This window comes from Pongo pygmaeus, chromosome 9, assembly GCF_028885625.2.
Source record: "Pongo pygmaeus isolate AG05252 chromosome 9, NHGRI_mPonPyg2-v2.0_pri, whole genome shotgun sequence".
NCBI classification, from domain to species: domain Eukaryota; kingdom Metazoa; phylum Chordata; class Mammalia; order Primates; family Hominidae; genus Pongo; species Pongo pygmaeus.
The window spans coordinates 120,709,328-120,723,920 of NC_072382.2; the positions used below are offsets into that span (position 1 = coordinate 120,709,328).

Genomic DNA, 14,593 nt, shown 5'->3' on the forward strand with positions numbered 1-14,593 from the left:
GCTGGGAGTACAGACCTGTGCCACTACATCTGGCTACCTCATAATTTTCATTCCTCCTTCATCAGCTCCTCTTGCTGTATCTGTCCTTTAAATGCTTTATTTCCCAGAATTCTGTCCTTGGCTGCCTTCTCCCACTCTCCTTCCACTGCTCCCCTCAAGGACTCTCTTCCACAGGCATGATTTTAACCAGTGCCACCTCCCCTGTCTGCATCCCACACCTCTCCTCCATGTTCCAGAATCCTATGCTCAATGTTGAGTTGCCCAAGATATTTGTATTCATTATTTTTTACTGTATAGCAAATTATCCCCCAAATCTAGTGGCTTATAAAAATAAACATTTGGCCAGGTGCTGGTGGCTCATGCCTGTAATCCCAGCACTTTGGGAGGCTGAGGCAGGCAGATCACTTGAGGTCAGGAGTTTGAGACCAGCCTGACCAACATGGTGAAACCCTGTCTCTATGAAAAACACAAAAATTAGCCAGGTGTATTGGTGGGTGCCTGTAATCCCAGCTACTTGGGAGGCTGAGGCAGGAGAATCACTTGAACCCAGGAGGTGGAGGTTGCAGTGAGCCAAGACTATACCACTGCACTCCAGCCTGGGCAACAGAGCGAGATTCTGTCTCAAAAAAAAAAAAAAAATTTATCCTGAGAGTCAGGAGTTTGGGAGAGACCTACCTGGGTGGTTTGGGCTCAGAGTGTCTTGGGAAGCTGCAGTGAAGATATCGACCTGGCCACAGTCATCTGAAGGCTTGACTGGGCTGGAGGATCTGTCTCCAATCTTGCTCATTCCCATACCTACTGCCTGGAAGTCTCACAATCTCATAGGTCATTGGCAGGAGGTCTCTGTCCCTTGCCACACAGACCTCCCCACAGAGGAGCTCCAACATCCTCCAGAGTGAGCACCCCAAGAGAGGATGAGGAGGAAGGCACCCTACCTAGCCTCAGAAGTGATGTGTCATCACTTCTGTTGTATTTATTGGCCACACAAACCAATCCTGATGTGATGTGGGAGGGGACCATATGAGGACACGAATACAAGGAAGCAGGGATCATTCAGAACTACATGGGAGGCTGGCAGCCACAATACCTCAGACTCATCAGATCCACAAGTGAACTTTATTTTTTTCTTTTTCTTTTTATTTATTATTATTATTATTATTATTATTATTATTTTGAGATGGAGTCTCGCTTCTTTGCCCAGGCTGGAGTGCAATGGCATGATCTCTGCTCACTGCAACCTCCGCCTCCCGGGTTCAAGCAATTCTCCTGCCTCAGCCTCTCAAGTAGCTGGGATTACAGGCACGTGCCAGCATGCCTGGCTAATTTTTGTATTTTTAATAGAGACGAGGTTTCACCATGTTGGTCAGGCCGGTCTGGAACTCCTGACCTCAAGTGATCCACCCGCCTCTGCCTCCCAAAGTGCTGGGATTACAGGTGTGAGCCACTGTGCCCAGCCCACAAGTGAACTTTCTTCTCCCCAGTCCTCCCTTCAAATCTGCTCCAAGCCATACATCTGGAAATTGTTCTTGATTCTTCCTTCCTAAAATTACTCTGCAGTCAGTCACTGATTCCAGTCAATCTTTCCCGAAAATCACTGCAGTCTGTCTGCTTCTCTCCACTCCCATGTTCATTGCTTGGCCATGAACTTTTTTACCTGGATCATTTTGTTTCTCACTTAGTTTCCCTGCTTTATGTCTTACCTGCTGCCAATCCATTCTGCACACTGTTGCCAGAATGATCTTTCCACGTTTTAAACTCCTCTAAGGCTTGCTAAGAAACACGCTCCTTAGCGTGGGATACAAAGCCAGTGGCTGTGGCTCCCACCATACCCATCTTTGAATACTTCTCTCCAGCCAAGATGTATCATCTGCAGTTCCCAGAAGGTGTCAGCATAATTCACATCCCTGAGCCTTTTCATAGGCTGCTCCCTCTTTTTGGAATATGCCCTTCCACTTATCTCAACCAGGCTAACTCTGATTCATTCTTCAAAGCCCAGCAAGTTTTGAGAGCAGAAACTCTGTCTTGTCCTCTCTGTATCTCAGCCCCTAATACAGTACCCACCATAGAGGAATTGCTCAACAAATGTATGATGAGTGAACAAATGACTGGGCAGTTCTTGTGTGCCTGGTACCCCTGTGGCATGCTTGGCACACAGGAACAGCAGGTCCACAGCTCAGTCACTTTCCCCCTTGGACTACCTTTCCCTGTCCAAATAGCTCCCTCTGCATCAGTAACACAGCTGGAAAAACAAATTGTGAATCATATCCAACTTCATTCCCTGTGATCTTGGGAAAGTCACTTATTGTCTCTAGTCTTCTTCTGCAATGAAGGTTAATAAAAAGATAAAATGAATTACTTACATTAATATTTATTGAGCCAGATACTGTGCTAGGCACTCATAAATAAATTCGCTTGAGGGGCCGGGCACATTGGCTCATGCCTGTAATCCCAGTACTTTGGGAGGCTGAGGCAGGCAGATCACTTGAGGCCAGGAGTTCGAAACCAGCCTGGCCAACGTGGCGAAACCCCGTCTCTACTAAAAATACAAAAAACTAGCTGGGCATGGTGGCATGTGCCTGTAATCTCAGCTACTCAAGAGGCTGAGGCGGGAGAATTGCTTGAACCCGGGAGGCAGAGGCTGCAGTGAGCCGAGTCATGCCAGTGCATTCCAGCCTGGGCATCAGAGCAAAACTCTGTCTCAAAAAAAAAAAAAAAAAAAAAAAAATTGCCTTAGGGAGAGTCACAAAATCCAAATGAGACAGGTTTTTTTATTTATTTAATTTTATTATTATACTTTAAGTTCTAGGGTAGTTGTGCACAACGTGCAGGTTTATTACATAGGTATACATGTGCCATGTTGGTTTGCTGCACCCATTAACTCATTAGGTTCATTTACATTAGGTATTTCTCCTAATGCTATCCCTCCCCCTACCCCCCAGCCCATGACAGGCCCCCATATGTGATGTTCCCCGCCCTGTGTCTAAGTGTTCTCATTGTTCAATTCCCACCTATGAGTGAGAACATGCGGTGTTTGGTTTTCTGTCCTTGTAATAGTTTGCTCAGAATGATGGTTTCCAGCTTCATCCATGTCCCTGCAAAGGATGTGAACTCATCCTTTTTCATGGCTGCATAGTATTCCATAGTGTATATGTGCCACATTTTCTTAATCCAGTCTATAATTGATGGACATTTGGGTTGGTTCCAAGTTTTTGCTATTATGAATAGTGCCGCAATAAACATATGTGTGCATGTGTCTTTATAGTAGCATGATTTATAATCCTTTTGGTATATACCCAGTAATGGGATCGCTGGGTCAAATGGTATTTCTAGTTCTAGATCCTTGAGGAATCACCACACTGTCTTCCACAATGGTTGAACTAATTTACACTCCCACCAACAATGTAAAAGCATTCCTATTTCTCCACAACCCCTCCAGCATCTGTTGTTTCCTGACTTTTTAATGATCGCCATTCTAACTGGTGTGAGATGGTATCTCATTGTGGTTTTGATTTGCATTTTTCTGACCAGTGATGATGAGCATTTTTTCATGTGTCTGTTGGCTACATAAATGTCTTCTTTTGAGAAGTGTCTGTTCATATCCTTTGCCCACTTTTTGATGGGGTTTTTTTCTTGTAAATTTGTTTAAGTTCTTTGTAGATTCTGGATATTAGCCCTTTGTCAGATGGGTAGATTGCAAAAATTTTCTCCCATTCTGTAGGTTGCCTGTTCACTCTGATGGTAGCTTCTTTGCTGTGTAGAAGCTCTTTAGTTTAATTAGATCCCATTTGTCTATTTTGGCTTTTGTTGCCATTGCTTTTGGTGTTTTAGTCATGAAGTCCTTGCCCATGCCTATGACCTGAATGGTATTGTCTAGGTTTTCTTCTAGGGTCTTTATAGTTTTAGATCTAACATTTAAGTCTTTAATCCATCTTGAATTAATTTTTGTATAAGGTGTAAGGAAGGGATCCAGTTTCAGCTTTCTACATATGGCTAGCCAGTTTTCCCAGCATCATTTATCAAATAGGGAATCCTTTCCCCATTTCTTGTTTTTGCCAGGTTCGTCAAAGATCAGATGGTTGTGAGACAGGTTTTATACCCTTTAATTTTTTTTTTTTTTTTTTGAGACGGAGTCTGGCTCTGTTGCCCAGGCTGGAGTGCAGTGGCGTGGTCTCAGCTCACTGCAACCACTGCCTCCCAGGTTCAAGCAATTCTCCTGCCTCAGCCTCCCGAGTAGCTGGGATTACAGGCACCTGCCACCATGCCCAGCTAATTTTTTTGTATTTTTAGTAGAGATGGCATTTCACCATGTTGGCCAGGCTGATCTCGAATTTCTGACCTCGTGATCTGCCCACCTCGGCCTCCCAAAGTGCTGGGGTTACAGGCATGAGCCACCATGCCTGGCCTGGTTTTATACCCTTTTTACAGCAGAGGAAGCTGAAGCTCACAGCAGTTAGTGAGGTATGTAACTTGGCAAAAGTCACAAAGATGGAAGAAGATTTGGGGTAAGTGGTTATATCATAGGCTACTTTTTTTTTTTTTTCTTTTTGAGACAGAGTTTCACTCTTGTTGCCCAGATTGGAGTGCAATGGCGCAATCTCAGCTCACTGCAACCTCCGCCTCCTGGGTTCAAGCGATTCTCCTGCTTCAGCCTTCCAAGTAGCTGGGATTACAGGCATGTGCCACCATGCCTGGCTAATTTTGTATTTTTAGTAGAGACAGGGTTTCACCATGTTGGCCAGGCTGGTCTCAAACTCCTGACCTCAGGTGATCCACCCGCCTCGGCCTCTCAAACTGCTGGGATTACAGGCGTGAGCCACCGCGCCTGGCAAAGTCTTCCATTTTAAATGTAAGAACATTGAAGTCCACCTAAAGTTACATGGTATCTCATCAACAAGAGGACAGTAGCTGCCATCAGAGGCTGACATGGCCATGCAGCCAAGTAGACATGTTTTTCTAATTGACTGGGAGGCAGAGAGTGGCACTCTGGAAGGAGAACCCTGGGCATGTCAGACAGACCTGGGTTCTGATCCCAGCTCTCCTGGTTGAAGAGCTGCCATAGTTCAAGTGAAAAAAAAAAAGGTACCACAGTCCAAAAAGAAGTTTGTTTTAGGAGATAGTCTTCTAGGCTGAGCAGACTAGAGCTATTAAGAGCTCCCTGAGGGCAGAAACTTATCTTACCTTTATATCCCTGGTGGCTAGTGCAGTTCCAAGGACATAGTTGGTACGCAATAGGAGTGCTTGAATAGGAGATTTGGAAGAAAGGAGGCAGGGGAGGGAACTCAAGAGAGTTTAGAATCAAGAATCCAAGGAGGAGACACCCTAGAAAGAGTGGGTCCAAGACAGAGACTTCAGGCATGTGGCCCTGGTTCCCTTACTCCAAGCCATTGGGAAATCCTCCCGAGGAACATGGTGCTGTGGCTTTAAATGACTTCAGCATTGTCAATGAATCTGCTCTGCTAAAAGAGTTATCCTCTTGCTCCTGTGCTTGGCCTCCCCCTCCTCTCAGCTCCCCAAACCCTTCTCGGCCGCTGTGATGGGATAATTAGATGCGAGAGCTCAGCACAGATGATGCTCCAGTTGCTTAGCAACTAATGGTTTCTATGGAGACCGCAAAGCACAGCCTCCAGAGCAGCCAGTGAGCAGCTCGGCAGGGCAGGGAGAAGACGCAACTCCCCGCTCCTCCAGAAACCTGGGGAGGGCTGGGGTGGGGAAGGTGGGGGGTGGGGGATTGGAGGGAGAAGGGAGAGCTTAAAGGCACAGGGCCCTCTTATCCCTTTAAAATCTGATCAGAGATCTGCCCTCCCCTACCCCACTCTGTCCCACTCATAATTTTAGATGGGGATGGGGGCTTAAGAGTGGACCCAATGCAACCCACCCTGCAATAAACCCAACCTCTTCTTTCTGCTTCTTGGTTGTGAATGAGGAGAAAGACCTCCCAAGTTCAAGTGTAAACAACTTACTGGTGGGTGACAGGTTTTGAGGAGTACCAGGAAGATCTCCTCACCCTGGCATTCCACCATTTAATCTGTCCCCTCTCTTCCAAGTTGTCCTTAATGTGCAAGAGATCCTCTTTCAGTTTGTGCAGTGGTGGTGGAATCAAAAGCCAAGGTGCAGGAGAAACAGAACCAAATTCTTTACCCAAAAGCAGCCTGTTCGGGCAGATTGGGAAGGAACACCTGTCCTGATCCCTGATGTCTGTGGAAGAGGATCCAGTTGGGGGTGGGGATGCTGTTTACCATTACAGAGCAGCTGGCAACTCCAAGTGTGGGCCTTTCAGACCAGCATCATCAGTGTTACTGGGAAGTCACTAGAAATGCAGAATTGACTGGGCACGGTGGCTCACACCTGTAATCCCAACACTCTGGGAGGCCAAGGTGGGTGGATCACTTGTGGTCAGGAGTTTGAGACCAGCCTGGCCAACATGGTGAAACCTCATCTCTACTAAAAATACAAAAATTAGCTGGGAGTGGTGGCACATGCCTATAATCCCAGTTACTCGGGAGGCTGAAGCAGGAGAATCGTTTGAACCTGGGAGGCAGAGGTTGCAGTGAGCCGAGATCACGCCACTGCACTCCAGCTTGGATGACACAGTGAGACTCCATCTCAAAAAAAAAAAAAAAAGAAATGCAGAATTTCAGGCTTCACCCCAGACTCACTGCATGACTGCATGAGAAGCTGCATCTTAACAAGATCCCTGGTAATTCATATGCATATTAAATTTGGAGATGCACTGGCTTAAGACCCTCCTACTCTCTGCTTAGGCCCATGAGTTCTTCCTTTACTGTCATTCTCCACTCACCCCAAACTTTGAGCCTACCCTTCCCACCTTGGCGGTAAGGATACAACCTCCGTCACATTCCTACCAGGACCCTAAGCTTCCCTGGGACTGAGGAAGATAGAATAGTTCATGGAGCAAACAGATATACAGCAACAGTCTCTGTATAGCTCTCAGGCTTCTGGAAGTTCTACAGCCTCTCCTGACAAAGTATTCCACTTTCCAGAAGTAACTCTATGTGTCTGAGTCTCAGTTTCCACTTTTCTCTCTCTCTCTCTCTCTCTTTCAATTTTCTGAGACAGAGTTTCACTCAGTTGCCCAGGGTGGAGTGCAGTGGCACAATATCGGCTCACTGCCACCTCCACCTCCTGGGTTCAAGTGTTTCTCTTGCCTCAGCCTCCCGAGTAGCTGGGATTACAGGTACGCACCACCACGTTAGTTTTTGTATTTTTAGTAGAGATGGGGTTTTGCCATATTGGCCAGGCTCATCTCGAACTCCTGACCTCAGGTGATCCGCCCACCTCGGCCTCCCAAAGTGCTGGGATTATAGGCATGAGCCACCACGCCCAGTTGATCTCTTTTTTATTTTAATAGAGATCAGTCTCTCTGTTGCCTAGGCTGGTCTTGAACTCCTGGCCTCGAGTGATCCTCCCACCTTGGCCTCCCAAAGAGTTGAGATTACAGGCATGAGCCACTGTGCCTGGCCTCAGTTCAACTACAAAAGGAAGCCAGTACCATCTACCACCCGGGATGGCTGTAGGGCTACAATGGAGCACACAGAACCCCTGCCCAGGGCCCAGAAGAAGTCCTGACTCCTCTCCTCTCCCTCTGCTCAGAACTCCTCTGCTTCTTTCTGATGTAGCCCAGGGCTGGAGGAGGCAGTCTGGGAAGTTCCGTCTCTTTTTCATGTTATCTTACGAGGTCTCTTTTCTTCATTCTCCGTTCAACAAATGGTTGCTGCCCAAGGCTGACTGTGCCCACCCCCAACCCCTGCTGGCCAGGGTCAATGTCTGTGTCTCTGGTCTTTCCAGAAGTCTTCCATGGCCACCTTCGTCCCCACCCTCCAGAGGAATCTGAAATCGCATGTGCTCCCTGGCCCCCACAGCCCCTGCCTCTCCCAGAGCAGCAGTACCTAAGCCTCAGTGCACTCCAAGAATTGAAACCCTTGGTCTGCTGCCCCTCCCCACCAGAATGTTTCTCTCCCATTCTTACCCACTCAAGGCCCTTTCAGTAGCCCCTTGGAGTATTCTCTTCCTACATACTGGGGCAACTTCCAAACTCATCACCCTTCTGAGGGGTGGGGGAAAGACCCCCACCACATTGGGGGAGCAGTCCCCCAAGGACAGGACAGGCTCCAGATGCCCATGCACACGGGAACACTGCCTTACGCATGGGAATCCCAGAAGAAGGGGTGATTTCTTTCCCCACCTTAGTTACCCAGCTCTCAGCAGCTGGCTACGCCATCAGGACCCAGCCAGGGCATCCCCCCTCCTGGCCTGAGGGCCAGCTCCCCATCCTGAAAAACCTGTCTGCTCTCCCCACCCCTTTGAGGCTATAGGGCCCAAGGGGCAGGTTGGACTGGATTCCCCTCCAGCCCCTCCCACCCCCAGGACAAAATCAGCCACCCCAGGGGCAGGGCCTCACTTGCCTCAGGAACCCCAGCCTGCCAGCACCTATTCCACCTCCCAGCCCAGCATGGCACCCCTGCTGCCCATCCGGACCTTGCCCTTGATCCTGATTCTGCTGGCTGTGTTGTCCCCAGGGACTGCAGGTCTCTTCCATCTCTGGTAGGGGTGGGAAGGGGGCTGGGGGCCTGGAGAGGGAGCACTGTACCTTCCAGGGCTGTCAAAGAGAGGTCTGGACAGTTGGGAGTCAGGGCTGGTGATGGCAGTGACTGGGTATCAGACACTGGGCTCAGGGCACACTCCTGATCCTCCTCCAGACCTAGGAGGCAGAGAGGTGTGGGCAAGGATCTGAGGCTGCGGGGAGGGGTGAGGTTGGGCGCTGCCCAACTCCTGGCATCCAGGATCTGGCTCTGGGGACCGCTTGGTGGAGGGTGCAGCTTCTGCAGCCCAAGCCTGCCACCTGGTGGTCATACTGGCACAGGCCTGGCTGTTCTGCCCAGGGTTCACAGAGTGGAAAGGGAGATGGCTCCAATGGGACCGGGCCAGATCTGTTGGCCAGGAGGGGTCAGTCCCCATCGGAGCTCCCTCCTGCCTCCCATCAGACTTCAACATCTCAAGCCTCTCTGGTCTGCTGTCCCCGGCGCTAACGGAGAGACTGCTGGTTGCCTTGCCCCCCTGTCACCTCACAGGAGGCAATGCCACACTGATAGTCCGGAGAGCCAATGACAGCAAAGGTCTGCTACCTTCTCCCAAGGCATCCCTCTAGTCCCCAAAGACCCCTTCCTGCGACACCCCCTGCACCCCTTTCCCCATTCATTTCTTCCTGTCCACCCCTCTCCTGGGGCACCCACACTCTAAAAGCTGCCCCTTCTCTTTGGGGCCTCCAGAAACTTGACCCAGTCTTCCCCTCCCCCCACTTCTGTCCAGTGGTGACATCCAGCTTTGTGGTGCCTCCGTGCCGTGGGCGCAGGGAACTGGTGAGTGTGGTGGACAGTGGTGCTGGCTTCACAGTCACTCGGCTCAGTGCATACCAGGTGACAAACCTCGTGCCAGGAACCAAATACTAGTAGGTACTGGGCCCAGCCTGGGGCATCTAGGGAAGGGGGTGCAGGAAGAGAAGCTAGTGTGGGGGAGATCTGGTGGGCATGGGGAGAGGGTTAGGGCACAGCAAAAGGGGGTGAAAGCTGGGCCTCTTAGAGGAGTGCACATAGGGGAGACACAGCTGTGAGAGTAGGTGGCCCAGGCTGGAGCCCCTCTTCCTGTAAGTCCCAGATACTCACTGAGGGTTCTCTACTCTCTCCCAAACCACAAAAGCATTTCCTACCTAGTGAAGAAGGGGACAGCCACTGAATCCAGCAGAGAGATCCCAATGTCCACACTCCCTCGTAAGTAACACTCCCGCCTCCCTTTCCCATCTCAGCGGCCACAAACGCTTCCCTGACCATTCCTGCCTCATCCCCAGTCTGGGTGGCCTGTGCCTCCCCATGCGCCCTCAGGGCCCCTGCTTACCTCTATCCTAGCACGGAGCCTACGGCATGGCTACTGTACACTCAGCTAAAGGTTCCTCGTGGGCAGATACTGTGTTCTCTTAACTTTTCCTCAGCGGCTGACATAGGAGATGCTTCATAAATGTCTATGTGATGGGTGTTTGGATCCATCAGCTGGTTGGCTGGTTGGTTGGTTGGTTGGTTGGTTGGTTGGTTGGCTGGCTGGCTGGCTGGCTGGCTGGCTGGCTGGTTGGCTGGCTGGCTGGCTGGTCTGTTGGCTAGATGAGTGTGAGGCCGTGAGCCTCAGGCAGGCTTGGGGCCTCTCCCGCCCATAGTGGCCTCCCCTCTCCCTCTTTTGACAGGGAGGACCATGGAATCCATTGGGCTGGGCATGGCCCGCACAGGGGGCATGGTGGTCATCACGGTGCTGCTCTCCGTTGCCATGTTCCTGCTGGTGCTGGGCTTCATCATTGCCCTGGCACTGGGCTCCCGCAAGTGAGGAGGTCTGCCTGGAGCAGCGGCTTCTCCAGGAAGCCCAGGGCACCGTCCGGCTCTCCAGCCCACCTGCTCCCAGGCCCCAGGCCTGTGGCTCCCTTGGTGCCCTCGCCTCCTCCTCCTGCCCTCCTCTCCCCTAGAGCCTTCTCCTCGCTCTGTCCCTCTCCTTGCCCCCAGTGCCTCACCTTCCAACACTCCGTTATTCCTCTCACCCCACTCCTGTCAGAGTTGACTTTCCTCCCATTTTACCACTTTAAACACCCCCATAACAATTCCCCCATCCTTCAGTGAACTAAGTCCCTATAATAAAGGCTGAGGCTGCATCTGCCACGTGTGTTTCCCTTTAGTGGGCTCTACTTTGGCTCAAAGCTGTGGAATCTATGTCCAAGCTGCAGGTGCTCCCGGTCCCCTCCCTGCCCCACAGCCCAGAGTTGCTTTTCCCATGAGGCAGGCAGGGGCCAGATAAGAGCCCAGGAGTCAGAGTTCTCAGACATGCCAGGGCTGTGGGTTTGGCAGCATCCACAGCACACAGTGGGCCACCCAACCAGGAGTGCAGGTCAGGGCAGAAGCTGGGGCTGGTGCCCCATGTGGAGGCCTGGAGGCCTGGGGGTGGGGGTGGGGGGCAGGCAGAGCAAGGGAAGTGCTGGGGAAAAGAGGAGAGGATCTGTCTGGGAAAAGACAGGCCAGGTGCAGTGGCTCATGCCTGTAATCCCACCACTTTGGGAGGCCAAGGTGGTCAGCTGGCTTGAGGTCAGGAGTTTGAGACCAGCCTGGCCAACATGATGAAACCCCGTCTCTACTAAATATACAAAAAAAAAAAAAAATAGCCAGGCATTCGGGCAGGTGCCTATAATCCCAGCTACATCCCAGCTCTCATCCCAGTGGCTGAGGCACAAGAATCGCTTGAACCCAGGAAGTGGAGGTTGCAGTGAGCCAAGATCACACCACTGCACTCCAGCCTGGATGACGGAGTGAGACCCTGTCTCAAAAAAAAAAAAAAGACAAAGACGAGGCCATCATGCTGAGACCCAAGAACGGGGCATTGGGGTCGGGAGGAGAGAAGAAGAGGCTAAAAGTATTCTAGGAGGTGAGAACGAAAGCAGAAGAACCCTGGTTGGAGTGGGCCAAGAGTGGAACAGCCTAGTACTGAGGGAAAAAGGCAGGAGTGGCCACCTTCCTTCACTTTTGTCCTCTGCAGTATATAATATATTCTTTTTAAGGATCAGTGATCTTTGCATTGTACTTAGGGTAAAGACCTTCAAGGCCAGGCCTGATCCCCTAACTGTTCCTCAGCTCTTACCAGGTTCCCTCCAATTTCCCAGGCTCCCTCTTGCCTCAGGACCTTTGCACAACTATTCCATATGCCCACACTGATCTTGGCACCACCCCCCAACACCTCCATTCTGGTTTGCATAGTTAGCTTACTGTCCCTTCTCCAGGGAAGCCTTCTCTGACCTCCATTTTCTCCTATTTGGTTGGGTTCCACTCTCCTGTCTTTCATAGTATTACCATGGTTTATAACCATGTGTTTGTGTTATTATTTCGTTGTCTCTCCCATCAGACTGTAAGCAGTTGCTTTGCTCCCAAGGGGATATGGTATCTTTGCTCCACAGTGCCTGGGGCACAGCAGATACTCAATAAATGCTTGCTGAATAAGTGAACAAACAAATGCACAAATGAATGAACCAGCCTCTAAAGAGGACAGAGCTGGGAAAGTGCCCAAAAGAAAGAGGAAGGAAAGGAAGGAAGAAAGGAAGAAAGAGAGAGAGAGAGAAAGAAAGAAAAAGAGAGAGAGAGAAAGCAAGCAAGCAAGCAAGCCGGGCACAGTGGCTCATGCCTGAAATCCTAGTACTTCGGGAGGCCGAGGCGAGAGGGTTGCTTGAGCCCAGGAGACCAGCCTGGACAACAAGGCAAAACCCCATCGCTCTGTCGCTCTGACACCCAGGCTGGAGTGCAGTGTCTCAATTTTAGCTCACTGCAGTCTCAAAATCCTGGGCTCAAGCAATCCTTCCACCTCAGGTCTCTGCATAGCTAGAAATACAGCTGTGTACCACCATACCCAGCTAACGTTTAAATGTTTTTGTAGAGATGGCATCTCACTGTGTTGCCTAGGCTGGTCTCAAACGACACTCTTGCCTTAGCCTCTCAAAGTGCTGGTGTTACGGGATCTCTGGGGTGTCAACTTTTCTGGCTGGAAACCTCTGTGGCCATGACGTCTTTGCCTGAGTTCTTGTCATGCATCCAGGAAGAATGAAGTATGCAGACAAGTGAAGGGTGAAGAAAAGGGTTTTTTTGTTTGTTTGTTTTGAGACAGAGTTTTGCTCCTCTTGCCCAGGCTGGAATGCAATGGTGCCATCTCGGCTCACCGCAACCTCTGCCTCCCAGGTTCAAGCAATTCTCCTGCCTCAGCCTTCTGAGTAGGTGGGATTACAGGCATGTGCCATCATGCCCGGCTAATTTTGTATTTTTAGTAGAAACAGGGTTTCTCCATGTTGGTCAGGCTGGTCTCAAACTCCCAATCTCACGTGCTCTACCCACCTTGGCCTCCCAAAGTGCTGGGATTCAGTTGTGAGCCACCACACCAGGCCAGAGAGTTTTATTTAAAGTTAGAACAGCTTGGAGGAGTGCTCAGCTCCTAGCAGAGAGGAGGCCCTGGAGAAGGTGGCTCCTCTCTGCAGACAAGTCATTTCAATGTCTCTGCAGGTCTCTGAAGCTCTCAGAAGAGAGGGTAGCTCCTCTCTGCCAGCAGGTCGTCTCTACAGCTCTCAGCAGAGAGGGTACACCCTCCGCAGCTGGTTGTCCCATTGTCACCTGCTATCAGCAGAAAGGGTACTCCTTTCTGCAGCTGGTCGTCAAGTCCCATTGTCTCTCTGCCCTCTTCATCCTCTGGCCATCCTCTGCCCTGCTCTGGCTGAGCCCAGGGCTTTTATGGACATCAGAGGGGAGAAAAGTCCATAGGCAGCCATGGGCAAGCCCATAAGAGGCATCACCAGTCCCCACTCCGGTCAGTGGGACTGGCAGCCCAGCCCCCAGCCTTCAGGCCCTCCCTGGCCTGAAGGTGGGGCCTTACTGGGGGCCCCACCCCTTCCCACCCAGGACTCTGTCTGCCTCCCACTGCTATTCATGACCCCTGGGCTTGGCCCCAACCCCGCTTTCTGAGATCGGAGCAGGTGCTGGGAGCAGAGAGAGGCCAGGCAGTGGGAGCAGATACCCATAAGCCTGCAGGGATGGGGGGTCAGGGTGGGGGGTTCTTCCTGGGGCCCCTGAGGGTGCAGAGATGCCAGGGTCCTGTGCCTGGGAGGGGGGCTGCAGCTGCATCCAGGACCTCCCACCCTGCCAACTCAGAAGGGGCAGGGCCCCTTCTTTTCCCTGGCTCCTGCCTGCTTCCTGGAGCAGGAGGCCCAGGTCTGCGGCCGCACCCAGGAAGGCAGATCCTGCCTGTTCCGGGCTCCCCCAAAAGCACAGGAAGGCAAGGATCCACAGCTGCGGTTTGGGCGGCTGTAGCCTCCTGGGCAGGGCTCCTGCCTGCTCCATAGAGCAGGAGGCCTGGGTCTGCAGCTGCGTTTGGGTGGCTGCAGCGGTTCGGGGAGCTCCCCTCCCAACTCAGAAGGTGCAGGGCTCCTACTGGCTCCATGGAGTATGCAGCCCCAGCCGCAGTTCCCTGCTGCAGCTGGCATGATGCCAGCAGCCACTGCCATCACTGGGATTACAGATGTGAGCCACCACGCCCACCTACACATTATTTAAAATTGTGACAAAATATACATAACATAAAATGTACTACTTTGGCCAGATGCAATGGCTTACAGCTGTAATACTAGCACTTTGTGAGGCAGGCAGATCGGCTCACCTCAGGAGTTCGAGACCACCCTGGGCAACATGGTGAAACTCCATCTCTACTAAAATACAAAAAATTAGCTGAGCATGGTGGTGCGCGCCTGTAGTCCCAGCTACTTGCGAGACTGAGGCATGATAATTGCTTAAGCCTGGGAGGCGGAGGTTGCAGTGAGCTGAGCCGAGATCATGCCACTGCACTCCAGCCTGGGCGACAGAGCAAGACTCTGTCTCAAAAAAAAAAAAAAAAAGTACTACTAATTTAACCGGTTTTAAATGGACATTTCAGTGGCATTAAGTATATTGACATTGTACAACTATCACTAGTGTCCATTCCCAAATTTTTCATCATCCCAAATAGAAACTCTATACCCATT

General features: G+C 51.0%; 1 protein-coding gene across 1 annotated transcript; it reads left to right on the plus strand.

Moving 5' to 3' along the window:
* The first annotated feature begins 8,417 nt into the window (after nt 1–8,417).
* Nucleotides 8,418–10,728, plus strand: UPK2 (uroplakin 2). Its single transcript, XM_054438842.2, has 5 exons — nt 8,418–8,546; nt 9,003–9,134; nt 9,328–9,466; nt 9,715–9,785; nt 10,250–10,728. Exons 1-5 carry the CDS (start codon nt 8,471–8,473, stop codon nt 10,384–10,386), a joined length of 555 nt encoding a protein of 184 aa, XP_054294817.1. The 5' UTR covers nt 8,418–8,470; the 3' UTR covers nt 10,387–10,728.
* The last annotated feature ends 3,865 nt before the right edge of the window (nt 10,729–14,593 follow it).

Bases quoted from the DNA above. Each gene is read 5' to 3' on its own strand.
- UPK2 (XM_054438842.2), top strand. From the start codon at position 8,471: ATGGCACCCCTGCTGCCCATCCGGACCTTGCCCTTGATCCTGATTCTG. The intron at 9,135-9,327 runs GTCTGCTACCTT...ACTTCTGTCCAG, and splicing joins GAGAGCCAATGACAGCAAAG to TGGTGACATCCAGCTTTGTG. The intron at 9,467-9,714 runs GTAGGTACTGGG...AAACCACAAAAG, and splicing joins GTGCCAGGAACCAAATACTA to CATTTCCTACCTAGTGAAGA.